The following is an 18,662-nucleotide window of genomic DNA, read 5'->3' as shown; positions in this document are numbered from 1 at the left end:
TATTACTACTTTAGATACCGCAAGCTCTTATTGTGTCTTTTGTGAGGACCCTTCATATCTCGTGCTCTTAACACTAATACTTGAGATTTGAGACCGAAGCAAAATGTGTCAGCAGAAAAACAAAGATTGAAAGGAAAAACTTCAACCTACTATAATACACCACTTTGTTATTCTGCAACATGATTGAAACTGAATTTTATTGATCACGAATTGATTTTAGTTTAATAAAAAAAATTATTGTGGCCGACAATAACTTGGCTCAATTGGAGCTGGTCACATCTTTGATGTTCTTCTTCCCTACCAGGTGTTTACACATCCAATGTACCCCCAACAAAAACAAAACAAAACAAGCTAAGAGTAACTTGATTAATGCTTTATTCTTTTTTGTTAAATTAAATCAAAGTATTCCCGGTCAATGAGTAACTAAGTCATTATTAGCCTTATATCAGATACATATTAGCCTTTGCTTACTGAGTAATTAAGTCATTATTCAGTTAACTGACTAAATAAAATAACTAAGTACATGGTAGGAGTAGGAGGATATTAAGGATTTAATTAACTGACTAATTAAGTCATTATCATAACTGTAATATGACAAGGATAATTAAAAGTTTTATTTAGTTTGTACCATTTTGGTATAAAATTTTGGAATAAGCCTCATGACAGTAAAAGTTTGTGAAGTATAGAAGGGGTAAAAAGCATTAAGGAGAAGAAATACAAAGAAAGTAACAGTTGCTGTCAAAGCTTATCAGCTATAGTAGTAGCTGGCTCATTTGTCAAGTTTGCTTCACTGCAGGGGAAGCTCGTTCCTCTCTTTGCGGTCTATTGATTCCTTATACGAATAGACTTTCTTATTTTTTGCCACAAATCTCATTCTCATTATTATTATTATATGTTACCCTTTAAGAGCCATCTTTTGTTGTTGGTGTTTAAGGACTCAGCATCACGAGTGCACTTGTCAGCATCAAAAGAGAAGCAAGGGGAAAAAAAAAAGTATATATATGAGTGTCGAAGCCCCATTTGTTGTTGTAGAAAGCCTATTTGTGTGAGCATTTGGAAGAGCAGAAAGAGGAAAATGGTGGCGAGTGAAGAGATTTATGGAAGGGAAGAGGTTCTTCTTGTCCAACCAGGCCATGTGGGGTTGGAGATTGATCGTTTGCAAAACCAACTCACAGGTTCATATCTCTGTCATGTTATGCTACTTTCTATACTTGAGCATTGTTCTTTTCAGGTTCCTGCATGTGAAACACTCATGTGCTTCTAAGTGTAATTGAGTTAGAGTTGGTGTTTCTCAATAATAAATTAGATTTTTATCTTTTTTCATCTTGCACTAACGAGACTTTATTTTAAACTAATTTGATTCTATTAGAATATAAATAAAATTTAATTAAAAATTATTTTTATGAACTCGAATATTACTTAAATGATTTGACTTTAATTCAATATATTAATCACTTAATTATGTTAAATTGAACTCTTAACATGAAATCAACTAAGACATATTAAATTTAAAAATAAATATTTACACCGTAAAGCATAAATTAATTAAAACTTATTTAAAATTTATTTATATAACTTATAAGATAACTATTATAAAAATAAACAAATTTATTATATATGATTGTTGATGATTAAATAATAATATAAAATTGTTTATAGTGTATAATTTTTCTTTATCTTCTCAAGAGCTGAGGAATTATTAAAATGTTGGAGTACAATATTTTGATCGACAAGAAAAGTTTGATTCATTTCTTTTTCTCTCATTGATAATTATCAAAAACTTTATCCAAAATAGACCTATCTAGATAAACTTGATTTTCAAAATTGATTTTAGTTAAAAATAAATTTGATCGAATTGATTTATCTGTGAAAACTTTTATTTGAAAGTTATTCTTTCGATAATTTTTTTCAAGTAGTTATATGAAAAAAAAAATGAAAAAAAATGATTTATTTGGTAAGTTAAAATTAATTTATGTACTTATATTTTATAGAACCCGACTCGTTTAATTTCTCTGAAAGTTAACGTGGATAACTTAATTTTAATTGATGTAAAAAAATGATTTTAACTGAAGAAGCTAAATTTATTTCTCTTACATGTACTTATAACTTTTTTTTTACTCTATCAGTACTTAAAAATATTTCTAAATATAGCAAACAATACTTTGATATAATGAATGTTGTTACTCTTGTTAACACAGTTTATAAATATTTTTGTCAATATATATATATATATATATATATATATATATATATATATATATATATATGATAAAATTTTACTCAATGTAAAAGTAACATAATGTAACTTTCACGTAAAGATATTTATTCTTAACTTTAGAATCTGAAATTGATTTTTTTTTTTTTTTACAAAAAGAGTACTAAACAAGAATACATGCATGAGATCGAAGACCACATACACTCTCACTCCAAACTGGGGTTTGGCTTCCCCAATGCTTAAACAAACAGAAACAGTAACTTAGACTTTTAAGTAAGATAGTACAAATGTATTTTATATCTTAAGAACTAAGGAGTAAGGACACATTAAGTTTGAGTGCAAGTTTTATTGTTTATTTCTTATTTTGTTAATAGTTATAAAAACGATACATTTTTTTTATACTGGTTTCTTATTTTCAAAGTTTCATATTGAAAATGATGAAAACAATGTTACTTCATCATTTTCTATATAAATAATAATTGATTAAAAGTTATATCACGCAAATTAGTTTTTATTATCAGTTTTGAAATATTTTATGAATTATATTTATGAGAAGAAAAAGAATATTTATTTGTCAATCATGATTAATTAATGTGTCAAAGAATAGAAAAAAAATGACAGTTTATTAAATTGTTAAATTCAATCATCTTAAAATAGTATTTTTCTCGTAAGTATTTTAAGACACTAGTTAAAAATTAATAATAAAATATTTTTATTAAAAAATACAAGTGTTTATCATATGAAAATTATTAAATGAATTCAACAATCTAAACCAAAATAATAGGGATGATTTGAATATATTTTTTTAAATTCTAATTAAATTAATTATAATTGATTTGACTATTAATATATCTTCTTTTAACTTGAAATAACCTAAATTCAATTTTTAACTTTTAAATCAATATATTTTAAATTTAAAGTTTAAATTTTGTTTCAACTATTTTATTTTAATTTTATCTGGATTTAATTACATCTTTAATTCCTCTATTTTAAAATAGAAACATTTATTCCTCATATTTTTAAAAATAGAAAATATGTTAGTTAATTATTAAATTTTGACATTATTTGGTAATGAGTTATTACTTAAGTTTGTGATATTTAATAATATAGCAAATATGAATAAAATTTTTAAAAATAATATATAAAAGATCTTCGTTTATATATATTTTTACGAATTATTAATATTTATTTTATTAATAAAAATCTTATTTATATATTCTTATATTTTTTTAATTTTTAAATTTCACATCATTTTAATATGAGTAAAGATTTAAAACTTAATTATTAGTGGATGTCAATTTGATAAGAAGACTAAAATTTTGTATTTATAAAATTTAAGGAACTAAATATCTTTATTTTAAAATAGAGAAATCAAAATTACAGATCGATGAAAATAAATAGACTAAAAGTGCAATTTAATCTTTTATCTAATATTATTAAATATTTTAATTTGATCATTTGTTTATTATACTTTAAGTAAAGAAATTAATAATACATGTAAGTGATAATTATAGAAAATTAAATAATTTAAATAAAATAAATTATTATTTATTTAAATATAAGGAATATTTTTATCTTGCATTAATATAAAATTAAATACTTATATGAAAGAAACAATAACTGAAAATAAAAACTTAAAAATACAATATTTATTTTATCATAATTCAACAACCTGAATCAAACCAACTCAATTTTAATTGATTTAGTTGAATTGTGATCGGTATAAAAAATGATTTCAAAACCTGAGAAACAAATCCAATCGAATATAGTTGGTTTGATTTGATTTCACCATCCACTTGAACTAAGTTAACATGTGAACATCATAACATCCTTATCAGAAAAACGTTAAGCATGCCTTTAAAATATCGGGACATTAGTAACATTCTTTAAAAAAGTATTTTCATTTTAGATTTCTTAAGTAGTGGGCACTATTAGCATTTGCCTCTAAAATACAGAGAGCAATCGAACCAACATATTTAAAAACAAAAAAACTTGTGATGGGGAAAACATAGGTCCACAATTTACAAGGCTTATTCGTCACCATTGTTTGAAACTCCATGATAAGTTTAATATTGATATGCTTTAAGTGTTCCATTGATTGCCTATATAACATCTCATAATTCTTTGGCAGTAGTAAGATTCTAATCTTGTTTACTTTTCATTCATGCAAAAATGAAAACGAAGAAAATATTACGATAACGCCCTTTTCTACTACATTTAAATCTATAAGATTATGACTAATATTTTCACTCCAATGCAGAAAAAGTTAAGGAACTGGCAACTTGCCAGAATGAAATCAAGGCCTTAAGGGCAACTGAAGCTAAAAAGGACAAGGCCATAGAAGAGGTATTTCTTTTTAATTTAATTAAATAAGACTCACAGTGTAAAGGGTAAAGGGTTTACATTGTTATCCAATCATAAATTTCTTTTAGATACAGTTGTTTTCACTCTCCAGAGTACTGATTCAGTTGCAGTGCACATTTGTTTGTATATACAAGATATATAAATTTCTTGGTGACTAAACAATAGCTCTAATTATCTTCCTCCAATTCCAGCTGAGAAATGAAGTCAGAAAGCTGGACGAGAGACTTAGACTTACTGAGGATCATCTCAAATACAAGGTAAACCAAAGTGGTATTACTATGTCATGAAAGTTGGAATCATGTCAAATTCTAATTTCTAAAAATGTAAATTCCTCAATTTTATGCAGAAGCTAGAAATCAAGAAACTGACAGAGGAAAAGAAAGATGCATTGGCAGCACAATATGCTGCAGAAGCAACTCTTAGAAGGCTACACGCAGATCAAAAGGAAGATGATTTTGTTCCTCTTGAGAGTGTCATTACTCCTCTTGAGGCTGAGATTAAGATGTATAGAAATGAGGTACTAATAAATAATAATGCAATTTCCACCAAGGAGTGAATTGTTGTGCATAATAATAATACAATACTAACATCCATTTTGTATCCAGATTGCAGCATTAAGAGAAGATAAGAAAGCTTTGGAGCGACTCACAAAGTCCAAAGAGGCAGCATTGCTTGAAGCAGAGAAGATTTTGAAAAGTGCATTGGAGAGAGCTTTAATAGTTGAGGAAGTTCAGAATGAGAATTATGACTTGAAGAGACAGATTGAGATCTGCCAGGCATGTTTTTTATTTTATGTTTCCATTTTCTCATTTAGTTTATATAGTAACTGTAAGTACCTTAGCCAATTTACAACTTCCATGGACAGGAGGAGAACAAAATCTTAGAGAAAACACATCGCCAAAAGATTTTGGAAGTTGAAAAACTTAGCCAAACCATCCATGAACTTGAGGAGGTCATCTTATCTAGTGGAACCAATGCTAATGCTATTCGTGATTATCGGCGACAGATTTCTGAATTGCAAGTAGGCATATCTTTTGGCTACTAGCAATCGAGCATTTTAATTTTGGATATATAGACTTTCTGCATTCTGATTGATCTATCTAGATTCTAGACTGTAGTGACATAATGTAACGCAATTTTTTTCAGGAGGAGAAAAGAACACTGGAGAGGGAGCTCGCAAGGGTAAAAGTTTCAGCCAACAGAGTTGCAACTGTTATGGCGAATGAGTGGAAGGACGAGAATGACAAGGTCATGCCTGTCAGGCAATGGCTGGAAGAGAGAAGGATAATGCAGGTATATCTTCTCATGAAAATCTTCTTTGGAGCTCCAATAGTCCTGTTTATTCAATCCCAAAATACTACTATTTCCATTAGTAAATAGTAACAGCTTTTCCTTTAATAAATCTAAGCCCATTATATATTGGAAAAACATTAACAGTTCCAAAATCCAATCAAGAAAAAGCTAATTTCAACTCCTAACTATACTTTAAAATGCCAAAGAAGGCAATTCAAAAGGAATTTTTATCCTAATTTTTGGTCATTTGATTATGAACTAGAAAGTTTTATGATCAAGTATGTCAATGGACATGTAGGCAGAGATGCAACGGTTGAAAGAAAAGCTAGCTATATCAGAGAGAACTGCAAAGGCAGAGTCACAGTTGAAGGTGGCTTATTTGTCTTCCTTTCATTTAAGCCTGTAAAATAATTGTTTTAGCAATAACTAAGTTGGTTTTTTCTCAGGATAAACTGAAGCTGAGGTTAACAACACTAGAAGAAGGCTTAAAGCATTTCTCAAGTCACCCAGTCAGTTCAAATCCTGGGTCTGCAAAAGCAGAAAAGTCTAACATCTTAAGCTTCCTAACGACCAATGGTGGACTGAGAAACAGATCCACCTCACAACCAAGGGGATCTTCTGTTGGAAGCTCTTTGTTCCAAAAGCCTAATATAAAAAGCAACATAGAAAGTGTCACTGGGAACCTAATACCGAGCAGCATTATAAAAAAGAAATATGCTTCTGCAGAAAATATGCTGAAGAAGGGAATATGGGCCTCAAGAAATAAAGTTGCTGATAGTGATGAAAAAGAAAATGAGATGCAGGTGAACACAGGCATGAACTCAAATAAATGCAACGCTGAAAGAGAAGCAACAGAAATTAAAACCAGTGTTGATGTTGGTGAAGATTCTAAAAGCAATGGCAATAATGATTTAAGCAGCAATGATATGGTCTCAGGTTTTCTATATGATAGGCTTCAAAAAGAGGTCATCAATTTGAGGAAGTCTTGTGAAATTAAAGAAAGTAGCTTGCACACTAAAGATGAAGAAATAAAGGTACTAGTAACCACTACGTCCACATCCCCATCCCTTCCCCTTGTTACTTTAGAACTGAAGATAAGAAATAAGTTTTTTTTTTCAGATGCTCACAAAGAAAGTTGATGCACTGACAAAGGCTATGGAAATAGAGTGGAAGAAAATGAAAAGAGAAGCAGCTGCTAGAGAGAAGGAAGCTGCATCAACAAAATCAGATGATAACAGGAAAATCAGACGCTCAAACTCCTCTAGAAGGTCCTGTAAATTTTCTGTTTGAATGGCCGAAATGTGTCCGTTAATTGTCAAGTTTGTTAATACTAGACCTTAATATTTTTTAAAAATTACTGCAGGTTAACGAAAGAAAATTGAAGACTCTTTATTTAGAGAAATCTGAAGGCAATTTATTAATCAATGGCATTGCGTGATTTTTCTTTGTAAATACAAAACAAAAATTTAGTGAGGTAGTATGTTGAAATAAAGTTCCTTCGGGATAAGGGAGTCTGGGATCTGACTCTGTACATACACTATATTTAAATGACATCCTCTGCGTTCTGTGATTGTAAGTATTACATACATACTAGCCACGTTTGCAAATGAATCTGCAGAGTGATGAAACATAATGAACACTTAGAAAGTAATTGAATTACGTTTCTGCATTGTGTGTATCTCTCACCTAGTAGGACAAGGCTTTTGTTGTTGTTGTTGTGGTTGTCTGCATTATGTGTATCAGAAAACTTATTTACCAAAGATGTTATAAAGAAAATTATTCCTGAATCCCGAGTGATTTTGAGAATCATTCTAGATTCACCAGCAGCAATCATGGACTATTTAAAGTCTTTTAATTTTAAGGATATATTTAAACACCATTGAGCAGAAGAAAATTCCATAAAAGATATATCTAAACATCATTGAGCAAGGATAAATTCTACCAGTAGTATCACTTAAGCAAGAGAAATTGACAAATATCACATTCTCATTGTTCATCCAAGAACATGAACAGCAGTCAGCATTCACTACTCCTATAGTACGAATGAAACACTTAAACCAGAAGAAAAAAAAAATGTAGATTGAGAAAGTTTTCTTTTTTGTTTTCTTCTCCCTGCTGCTATATTTAAAAAATTGAGCAGGTAAACATCCTTAATTTCCTGAGCAAATAAAACTTCGCATCTTTCAGGAAAATTTGCAAAAACTACAAACTAAAATCCATTGCACAACTGATGATAGGAATGCAACCATCCCACCATTTAATACTAATAGTTCTGCACCTCTTGAATAGTTGGTAAAGAAGGAATCCATTTTTGGCACCCTCTCAACACAGAACCTTGCTTGACACAGGCAACTCTACTTTGGATTTGGAACCTCTTTGATCCACTTAACAGCAATTCCAATTCTTCTGCAGTCACCACAATCTTCACTCTTTTTGGCTTCAACTTTCTGTTGTTAGTTGTCCTACAAGGTACTAAAGGAATATCAGATTGCAACATGAATGGTGCAAGCTGGTAAACCTTCCCATGCTGCAGCTTCCTACGCACCACTATGTAACGCTTACTAGAAGCAGAGTTCATTTTTGCAACTGGCACTGAGTCATCAACCTCTATTTCTCTTTCTTCAATTGGAGAACATCTGGTTTGATTCTTTGGTTGAGAAAGGGAAGGCATGCAGTTTCCCATTTTGCTTATGATCAAATGAACATGGACTCACCATTATATAGAGTTGGATCAATTTAAGTTGGATAAAATATTAACGTGCAAACCATCTCTGAACACATACCTTTAGTTCAAAATTTGACTTCTTTTAAAAATAAAAATATAAAAAAAGAGTTCCATTCGGCCGAATATGTCAAGTGGGGTGTTACTGGACAAGCACTCCAGGTCCAGCTAGGACTTGAAGTTGCAAGCACATTACTACTAAAGTATTCTCTTAACAAAAGTCAAAAGCCCTTTTTACTTTAATTTTACCAATTTTTTGTGAACCAAGCAAATAATTATAATAATAATAATAGCACAAATTCAAAGCATAAATGAGTCAAAGTCAATCCCACTTAGTTAAAAAAATTTGACAAAATAAAGTCAACCATTATATTCAATATGAAGGTCAACCTTAGCCTTGCCTCTGAATGTTTATTTTCTTTTATTTTTCTTTCCCAAGTTTTTTGGTAAACATGAAAAGAAAACCGAAGGCATATAATTCACCTGCTTCTTCTCAGTTGTTTACCGCGCTCTAGGAAATTGAAACAGACGAAAAGGAATATGAAACTTAACTCATACCGTAGAACTAATCCCTGTCTCTATTTTTTGTACCATAATAAATATAAAGAAAAAATTGCTAGGTTGTTCTCCTCACTTTGTAGATCTCTACCGTCCCCTAAATTTGCAATCCTCAATTTGAGCATATAGATCCAGGCAGTCTAAGCCTCCTCTTAGTTTAGAACAGAAGGTATCAGATTTTGTTTGACAATAACAAAATAGAGACATGTGCCACATCAGCCTTTCCATAAAAAGAGGAGCACTGTCAAATCCAATATCCACTTATTCGATCAACAACACTACAACACTACTAGAACTACAAGAACTTATTACTAACATTTATGCTTTCTAGATATGAGAACCATGCTCTCATTCACAATGTAAGACATCCAAAATAAAACAAATTATCTGAAACTGCTTATACCAAAATTTTCTCCCACGGTAAAAAAAAATGCATAGGGTCTAGATGGTACAAAATTGCCTAAAAGTAAAATAACAATATCAATGGAGAAGAGCCACTGTTGGAACACCTATATCCTTGGAGTTCAAAGCAGCACCTATTTCAGTTGAACCCCTAGACTGCAGCCATGATGTGACCGCTTCACTGGTGGTCAAAAACCAGCCAGTCTTACTATCAGTAGCCTTATAGAATGGAGCTTTAAGTTCCTTCAGATATGATTCAAACACAGTAGGCAGAACTTTATCTGAAGATTTGTGTTTCCCACTCCCAGTGTTAATTCCAAGTAGTGGTGGAAGCTCTTCCCCTAATTCCAAAGCCTTAGACAAGTCATTTATCCAAACACTTAGGGCAGTCAGAGCAGCTCCAACTGAGAGCCTCTTTAGATGCAGAGACCACTTACTTTGAGACCTGGACTGTATATCTGTGTATATCTCAAGAGTCAGCCCCAGGTCCAAAAGGACCCGAGCTCTGTCTGGCACATCCAGGTTGACACAAAGATCAATCAAACAATTGCACATGGACTTCTTTACATCAACAACAGTTGAATTAAAAAGCTCTGATGCCTCCTTTCTAAAATCTCCATCACCCTCATGCTTTACCATCAAATATCTTAACACCGACCCAAGCTTTGGATTAGCCTTCTCAATGCAACCTGCTAGCTTACCATATTCTTCTTTTGGTATTTGGGTCATTGCATACAAAAGACAATCACAGAAGCGATCATCAGGACTGATGCCTAAATCCATGAGCTGATTAAATACCTTTACAACATCATCAGCTCTCTTGGCTTTTCCATAGCAATGGGCAACCGATGTCAAAATTACAATATTAGGCTCAAATCCAGATGCCACCATTTCATTGAACAGGGCTTCTGTCTCTGAAATTTTCCCAATGCTGGAGTACATGTTGATCAACGATGCATACGTAAATCTGTCAGGCCGGCAATTACCGGAACTTTTCATGTCTTTTACAATTTTAACAGCTTCGTCCACACAGCCAACATTTGCACACATGTCAAAAATCATGTTATAAAGAATTACATCTATATCCATTCCTTTCTCCTTCATTTCCTTATAAACTCTCATCGCGTCTCTGCTAAACCGTGCTCTACAATAGGCTTGTAAGAGAGCTGCATAGGTAGGCCAGTTTGGTGACAATCCATTACTTATCATCTCCTCATATAGAGCCTTAGCATCCCTAGCCCTCTTAGCTCTCGCCATGGCATACAACAGAGCATTATATGTCACCAAGTTCGGCTTGGCGCCAAGAACCTTCATATCATTGAAAACATCCAAGCATCTATCATAATTCCCTGACATCCCATACATCTTAATCAACCCCGAGAACACCGCGGTATCAACGTGCCATTTCTCTGCCTTTGCACGACCATAGAGTTTCAAAGCCATGTCAGCATTACCAGTTCTTGCATAAGCATATATCATAGATGAGGACACATTGCCATCCGGTTCACACCCGAAAGAGGGCATCATCTCAAACAACTTCACAGCCTTATGCGGCAAAGAACAGACAGAAGCACAGCTAATCATGGTTGAAAATGTGATGAGATTAGGGGTGACCCCTCTTTGAAGCATTTCATCAAACAGCTTCTCTGCTCCATGGAAATCCCTGGTCCCCCTAAACAGCTTGAGGGTAACGTTGTAGAGAACAACGTGCCTAGCGGGTTTGATCTTTTGCTGGAAGTATTTCACAGCGAGGAGTGCAGTGTAGGGGTTGACCATGGAATCGAGAATAATGATGGCGTAAGATTCTAAAATGTTGTCACCCAAGACTTTGAGGATTTGCGAAACGTGTTCCCCGGTGGGATTGCAGGAGTCGAGAGACTTGGCGAGTTTGGTGAGAGACAATGACCTGGCATGGTGGGAATTGTCGTAAAGGTGTTTTTGCTTGGCTCTGGAGCTTTTGGGGTTGACCCAGATGGAAGTTTTGGAGAAAGATTGAGACTTTGCATGTGGGTCGTGGAGTTTTGCTTCTTGTGGAGGAGTGTTGGTGGCTTGGAGAAGGGTTTTGGGTAGAGGATGGGAGGAAGGAAAGATAGGAAGTTTGAGATGACGGGAAGAATGAGAGGAGAATGAAGAAGTGGTGAAAGTTATGGTGATGGGTTTGTGGTAATGAAAGGAAGGAGGAGGAGGAGGAGGAGGAGGAGGAAGAGAAGGAGGAGCAGAAAAGGAAGAAGAAGAAGAGCAGAGTAGGCAAGACTGAGCCATTTTCTTTCCCACACTCTGAGACTGTCGAGTGTCGAGTGTCGAGTAAATTGGATTCCGTTTTCAATTTTAGTTTTACTTTTTTTTTTAAAAAATGTATTAAATAAATAGTAAAATACATATTAAACATAATAAAAATAGATTAAATTATAAACTTTTATTTTATAAGTTACTATATATAAGAAGATAAAAAGTGTATCATCTTCGTTTCATTTATTTTTCCAAAAGCTTAGTAATGAAAGAAATGAAAAAAAATGGAGAAGATCTTGTTCCGGTTAACAGAGCTTTTCAATGGTTTCAATACAATATTAAAATTAAATTAATATTGAAAATAATACTAAAATCACGTGTTCCCACTTTTCTTCCTCACAAGAACATGCTAATACAAAATTTCCACAAAGACAAAAGGAATAGAAAAATGCCAAAAAAAAAAAAATAACATGGCACATCGTTCCCAAATTAACACCATCGATACTAAAGGGCCATTGTTGGAACACCTAAAACCAGAGAGTTCAAACCAGCAACTGATTTGGTTGAACCCCTTGACTCTAGCCATGATTTGGCTGCTGTCTTTGTAACCAAAAACCAGCCAGGATCAGCCTCATGAAATGGAGCATTGAGTTCCTTCAAATGTGATTCAATTACACTAGCCAAGCGTTTGTTTGAATACTTGAGATTTCGTTTTCCCTGCCCAGTATTAATTCCAAGTAGTGGTGGAAGGTCTTCTCCTGATTCCAATGCCTTAGACAAGTCATCATTTATCCAAACATGTAACGCAGTCATAGCAGCTCCAATTGAGAGCTCCTTCAAATGCAAAGACCACTGAGTTTGAGATCTAGATTGTATATTTGTATATATCTCAAGCGTGTGTCCTAGGTCCAGAAGGTCACATGCCCTTTCAAGCACATTCAGGCTGACACAAAGATCAATTAAACAATTGCATAAAGGCTTCTTTACTTCAGCATCAATTGAATTTAAAAGTTCTATTGTGTCCTTTCTAAAGTCTCCATCACCCTCCTGCTCTTTCAACAAATATCTTACTACCGTCCCAAGCTTAGTATTAGCCTTCTCAATGCAACCTGTTACCTTACCAAGCTCTTCTTTTGGTGTTTGAGTCAGAACATTTAGAAGACAACAACAGAATTGATCATTTGGAACAATGCCCAATTCCACAAGTCGATTAAATATCTTCACAACATCATCAGTTCGCTTAGCTTTTCCATAGCATTGGACAAGCGATGTCAGAACAAAAATATTAGGTTGACATCCAGAATGGATCATTTCGTTCAATATCCCTTCCGCCTCCGAAACTTTCCCACTGCGGGAATATATGGTAACCAAGGATGAAAATGTCCAACTGTCAGGCTGGCAAGTCCTAGAACTTTTCATTTCATCAAAAATTTCAACAGCTTTATCTATGTGGCCAACATCAACACACATAGCTAAAAGCTTGTTATAAAGATCTGCAGTCATATCCACTCCACTCCCCTTCATTTCCTTATAAACACCAAAAGCATCTTCACTGCGTTGTGCTCTAATATAGACTTCCAAAAGAGATGCATATGTTATAAAATCTGGTGGCACTCCATTACTTTTCATCTCTTTATATATAGTCTTGGCCTGTTTGTGATTCTTAGCTCTCAACATGGCACCCAACAGAGTGTTATACGTTGCCACATTAGGCTTCACACCCAGAACCTTCATTTCTCGGTAAAGTTTCAAGCATTTATCATAGTTTCTTGACATGGCATACATCTTAATCAATGTTGAGAATGGTACCACATCAAGGCACCATTTCTCTGCCTTTGCACGATCATATAGATTCTGAGCCTTATCAGCATTATTAGTGCGTGCATAAGCATATACCATCGATGAGCATGTGGTGCCATCAGGTTCACACCCAAAGCCAGACATCTTTTCAATCCACTCCACAGCCATATTGGGCAAACCAGACGCACTAGCACAATTAACAATAGTTGAAAATGTAATGTTATTAGGTTTGATCCCTCTTTGAAGCATTTCATCAAACAACTTCTTTGCTCCTTCAAAATCCCTAGACTTCCTAAACAAATTCAGGGTCACATTGTAAAAAATCACCTCCTTATCTCTACTGAATTTAATCTTGTCCAGTAAGTATCTAAGAACAAAGGATGCAGTGTTGGGATCCACCATCCTTTTAAGAATAAATATCACATCTCCTTCCGAAACCTTGTCCCCTACATCCTTCAAGATCATGGAGACGTGTTGCTCCCATGGATTGGACGACTCCAAAGACTCGGTGTGTTTGAGATGAGAACTGTACATGTTGATCAAGCAGGAGTATGTAAAATTATCTGGCTGGCAAGTTCCCGAACTCTTCATGTCTTCAAAGATTTCTAGAGCTTCATCCATGCAGCCAACATCAACATACATGTCAAAAAGCAAGTTATAAAGAACTACATCCAAATTCATTCCCTTTTCCTTCATTTCCTTGTAAACTCCCAGCGCTTTGTCACGGAACCGTGCTTTACAATAGGCTTGTAAAAGAGCTCCATAGGTAGGCCAAGTTGGTGAAAATCCATTATTTATCATCTCCTCAAATATAGCCTTGGCATCTCGGGCCCTCTTGCCTCTCCCCATGGCATACAACAGAACGTTGTAAGTTGCCAAGTTAGGCTTGACATCAAGAACCTTCATATCATTGTAAACACTTAAACATCCATCAAAATTCTCCAATATCCCACACATCTTAATTAATGCTGAGAAAGCCTCAGTTTCAACCCGCCATTTCTCTGCTTTTGCACGATCATACAGTTTAAAAGCCATATCAGCATTACCACTAAGCGCATAAGCATGAATCATAAAGGAGGCTGCAATGTCATTGGATTCAAGTTCAACCCCAAAGGAGGGCATTTTCTCAAACCACTCCGTAGCCTTATGTGGCAACGAACACAGCGAAGCAGCGCTAATCATGGTTGAAAATGTAATGATATCAGGGTCGACCCCTTTTTGAAGCATTTCATCAAACAGCTTCTCTGCTCCTTCGAAATCCCTAACCGCCCTAAACAGCTTCAGGGTAACGTTGTAAAGAACAACGTGCTTAACGTGGCTAATCTTCTGCTGGAAGTACTTTAGAGCGAGGAGTGCAGTATCGGGATTCACCATGGCATTGAGAATAAACACGGCGTCGCGTTCGAAAACTTTGTCCCCTAAAACGTTGAGGATTTCAGAGACGTGTTTCTCGGTGGGGTTGCAGGAATCCAGAGACTTGGTGAGTTTGTTGAGAAATGATGACCTGGCATTAGGGGAAATTTTCCAAAGGCGTTTGCCTCTGGGGCTTCTGGGGTTGACCCAGATGGAGGTTTTGGTGGAAGACGAAGAATTTGCATCTGGGTCGTCGAGTTTTGCATGGGGTATAGTGTTGAACACTTGGAAGGAGAAGCGTGAGGCGTGGAGAAGGGTTTTGGAATGAGAAGTGGTGATGGTGAAGGGTTTGCGACAATGGAAAGAAAAAGATGGGGAATTATTGCAAAGAGGGTAAGGCTGAGACATTTTCCCTCTCTCTGTATGTTTAGTAACTAAAATGATATATTCTTCACAATTTGTTGGATTAGAAAACAAATTGGAAAGGAATGATTTACTGTGAAGAATTGAAATCCTTGTTACGGGTGGTGCTTCTTTTTAAGGTATGGGTAGAAATTTATTACCAAACTGATTTCACTGGAATGCCGCTAATCATTCACAAAAATTCAGCACCATTCTAGGAAAGTTACAATGAATGCATATGTCTATGGATGATACGTCTGATGTATGTATATTACACTGGTGCCGCTAAATAAAAATAAAGCTGACCAAAATCGCCAACTCAAGTCAAAGCTAGAAGGTTTCATGAAGATATGAAGTTAAAGCAACATGGTCAGATGTTACATTTTTCCTATAACAGATTCGTTGATTAACACTTGCTGCATATGATGAATATACAAAGGTTCCGAACCAGAAAATGAAGTGTATCATTCTTTTTTATATTGATAGATTTGGTGTATTCTATTTTAGCATTGTTGCAAACTAGGATAGCTCTAGAATAGCATATCATTATTTTATTTTATTTTTTATGTATTAAAGGTTTATATTTCTAAACTGATAATAATTCATTATATTACAGGTATCAGGTATGTAATGAAAGGTGAGATACGACAGGATTTGAAATGTTCTTTCAATTTTGTATATTTACTTGGATGTAACAAGTTAGAAAATAATTGATAAGATTTTTAATAATTAAAAATCTATAATGTATACAAAGAAAAAGATCAGCTGTCCTGTCTATCCTCCTCCTTTATAGGACTGTTTCCGTATGGAAATGGCTCGGTATACATATTAGACAGTACATGATCAAATTTCTTGAAAACCGTATTTATGTTGTGCCCTCAACATAAGAGGTGAAACATTTGATACTGTACCTATTGCTCCTCCAACACCCTGAAGTCTAACAGTAAAAATCAAATGCATCAGGCTCAGCTAAAAGAGGCTGCAAGACATCTGTATCAAAAATTTCAAGTATAGCGTGTCATAATCATATATGGATATATTATTAAAATGGAAGCTTAGAGATGACGGCTGGGTTGAAATATTTGGGTTTTATTTGACAGATGATGGCAATTGGCAACATAATTAAACAGAAACATATAACAAAGAAAAAGGAAAATTAAGGCCATGATACAAAAAATATGCATCTCCCTAGACCGTGGAACAGCTGCAAAGAAATCTAGCCACTACACTAGATACTAGTATCATGTCTTCATTTACTCTATTAAGATAACTGGAATTTTATAACGCCCCCACAAACCCATATACATACATACATATGTTGAATCTACTAATACAAAATTGTCACAAAAGGAATAGGAAAATGAATAAAAATAACATAAAATGAAACATAGATCTTAAAACAAAGCCATTGATACGGAAGGGCCACTGTTGAACCGCCTGAAACCAAAGAGTTCAAGTTAGCAATTGATTCGGTTGCATCCCCAGACTCCAGCCATGATTTGGCTGCATCCTTTGTAACCAAAAACCAGCCAGCCTTATCCGGAGCCTCATGGAATGTAGCATTCAATTCCCTCAAACGTGATTCAAATACATAAGCCAAACCTCTGTCAGAATACTTGTGTTTTCTCTGCCCAGTATTAATTCTGAGTAGTGGTGGAAGGTCCTCCCCTGATTCCAATGCCTCAGACAAGTCATTTATCCAAACATGTAACGCAGTCATAGCAGCTCCAATCGAGAGCTCCTTCAATTGAAACGACCACTGAGTTTGAGATCTAGATTGTATATTTGTATATATCTCAAGCGTGTCCTAGGTCCAGAAGTTCACATGCTTTGTTCGGCACATTCAGGCTGACACAAAGATCAATTAGACAATTGCACAAGGGCTTCTTTACTTTAACATCAATTGAATTAAGAAGTTCTGATGTTTCCTTTCTAAAATCTCCATCACCACCCTGCTCTTCCACCAAATATCTTACAACAGATCCAAGCCTTGCATTAGCCTTCTCAATGCAATCTATTAGCTTACCAAGGTCTTCTTTTGGCGCTTGAATCATAACATTCACAAGACAACAACAGAAGCAAACATCCGGAACAATGCCCGAATCCACAAGTTGCTTGAAAATCCTCACAACATCATCAGTTCACTTAGCTTTCCCATAGCACTGAACAAGTGATGTCAGAACAAAAAGAGTAGGCTAAAATCCACATTGCATCATCTCATTCAACATTCCTTCTGCTTCCGAAACCTTTCCACTGCAGGAATATACTGTGATTAACGATGAAAATGACAAGCTGTTGTTTGGCTGGCAAGTCCCAGAACTTTTCATGTCTTCAAAAGTTTCAACAGCTTCATCTATGCAACCAGCATCAGCACACATATCTAAGAGCCTGTTATAATGATCTAAACTCAAATCAATTCCATTCCCCTTCATTTCCTTATAAACACCCATAGCATCCTCAATCCTCATTATATTGTGCTCCTGCATAGATTCGCAAAAGAGTTGCATAGGTTCTAAAATCTGGCGAAACCCCATTACTTATCATCTCTTTATATATATCCTTGCCCTGCCAGGGCTTCTTAGCTTTAAACAAGCCACCCAACACAGTGTTATAAGTCGCTACATTAGGCTTCACACCAAGAACCTTCATTTCTTGGAAGATTCTCAAGCTCTCATCATAGTTCCCCAACACACCATGCATCTTAATCAACACAGAGAATGTCACTACATCAAGGCTCCAATTCTCAGCCTTGGCGCGTTCATACAAGCTCAAAGCCATGTCAACATTATTGGTACGTGTATAAGCATAGACCATAGCCGAGCACGTGATGGGTCGGGCTCACACCCGAAGCTTGGATCTTATCAAAGTTGAAAATGCAATGTTATCAGGCTTGACCCCTCTCTGAAGTATTTCATCGAACAGGTTCTCTGCAGCTTCGAAATCCCTGCATTTCCGGAACGACTTGAGGGTCACGTTGTAGAAAACCACCTCTTTGTCTTTATTGGGTTTAATCTTCTCCAGGAAGTGTCTGAGAACGAAAGGTGCGGTTTTTGAGTTCACCATCTTATCGAGAATGAACACAGCGTCTCGTTGTTAAACATTGTCTCAGAGATCGTTCAGGATTGTGGACACGTGTTGCGCGATGGGAGCGCACGTGTTCAGTGACTCGGTGAGGGTGGTGAGGTAAACGTGCCTGGCGGTGGAGGATTTGTCTCGGAGGTGTTTGCTTCTGGGGGTGTTGGGATTGACCTAAACGCGGTTTTTCGATGCAGACGCTGAATGTGCGTTTTGGAGAGAGGTTTTGGAGTGAAGGGTAAGGTGTTT

At 34.9% G+C, this 18,662-nt stretch overlaps 2 protein-coding genes and 2 pseudogenes across 2 annotated transcripts; 1 reads left to right on the top strand and 3 right to left on the bottom strand.

Annotated features, from left to right (window-relative positions):
* Window positions 1-788: 788 nt before the first annotated feature.
* On the top strand, window positions 789-7,550 carry LOC109804123 (microtubule-associated protein 70-5). Its single transcript, XM_020365899.3, has 11 exons — window positions 789-1,175; window positions 4,476-4,561; window positions 4,771-4,836; window positions 4,926-5,096; window positions 5,185-5,355; window positions 5,445-5,600; window positions 5,726-5,872; window positions 6,171-6,242; window positions 6,319-6,906; window positions 6,992-7,140; window positions 7,236-7,550. The coding sequence occupies exons 1-11, from the start codon at window positions 893-895 to the stop codon at window positions 7,252-7,254; spliced, it is 1,908 nt and encodes a 635-aa protein (XP_020221488.2). The 5' UTR covers window positions 789-892; the 3' UTR covers window positions 7,255-7,550.
* Window positions 7,551-9,373: 1,823 nt separating this feature from the next.
* LOC109803188 (pentatricopeptide repeat-containing protein At4g16390, chloroplastic pseudogene) lies at window positions 9,374-11,831 on the bottom strand (annotated as a pseudogene).
* Window positions 11,832-11,998: 167 nt separating this feature from the next.
* On the bottom strand, window positions 11,999-15,757 carry LOC109803217 (pentatricopeptide repeat-containing protein At4g16390, chloroplastic). Its single transcript, XM_020364692.3, has one exon. The coding sequence runs from the start codon at window positions 15,342-15,344 to the stop codon at window positions 12,288-12,290; it is 3,057 nt and encodes a 1,018-aa protein (XP_020220281.1). The 5' UTR covers window positions 15,345-15,757; the 3' UTR covers window positions 11,999-12,287.
* Window positions 15,758-16,446: 689 nt separating this feature from the next.
* LOC109803822 (pentatricopeptide repeat-containing protein At4g16390, chloroplastic pseudogene) lies at window positions 16,447-18,431 on the bottom strand (annotated as a pseudogene).
* Between the last annotated feature and the right edge of the window lie 231 nt (window positions 18,432-18,662).

The sequence above is a fragment of the Cajanus cajan genome, chromosome 1, assembly GCF_000230855.2.
Source record: "Cajanus cajan strain Asha chromosome 1, NIPB_CcT2T_4, whole genome shotgun sequence".
Taxonomy (NCBI): Eukaryota; Viridiplantae; Streptophyta; class Magnoliopsida; order Fabales; family Fabaceae; genus Cajanus; species Cajanus cajan.
Note: the sequence above shows the minus strand (reverse complement) of the source record. Positions and strands in the feature narration are given on the sequence as shown.

Coding starts and splice junctions, on each gene's coding strand:
- LOC109804123 (XM_020365899.3), top strand. CDS start 893: ATGTTACCCTTTAAGAGCCATCTTTTGTTGTTGGTGTTTAAGGACTCA. Junction 5,097..5,184: donor TTAAGATGTATAGAAATGAG/GTACTAATAAAT, acceptor TTTTGTATCCAG/ATTGCAGCATTAAGAGAAGA. Junction 6,907..6,991: donor CTAAAGATGAAGAAATAAAG/GTACTAGTAACC, acceptor TTTTTTTTTCAG/ATGCTCACAAAGAAAGTTGA.
- LOC109803217 (XM_020364692.3), bottom strand. CDS start 15,344: ATGTCTCAGCCTTACCCTCTTTGCAATAATTCCCCATCTTTTTCTTTC.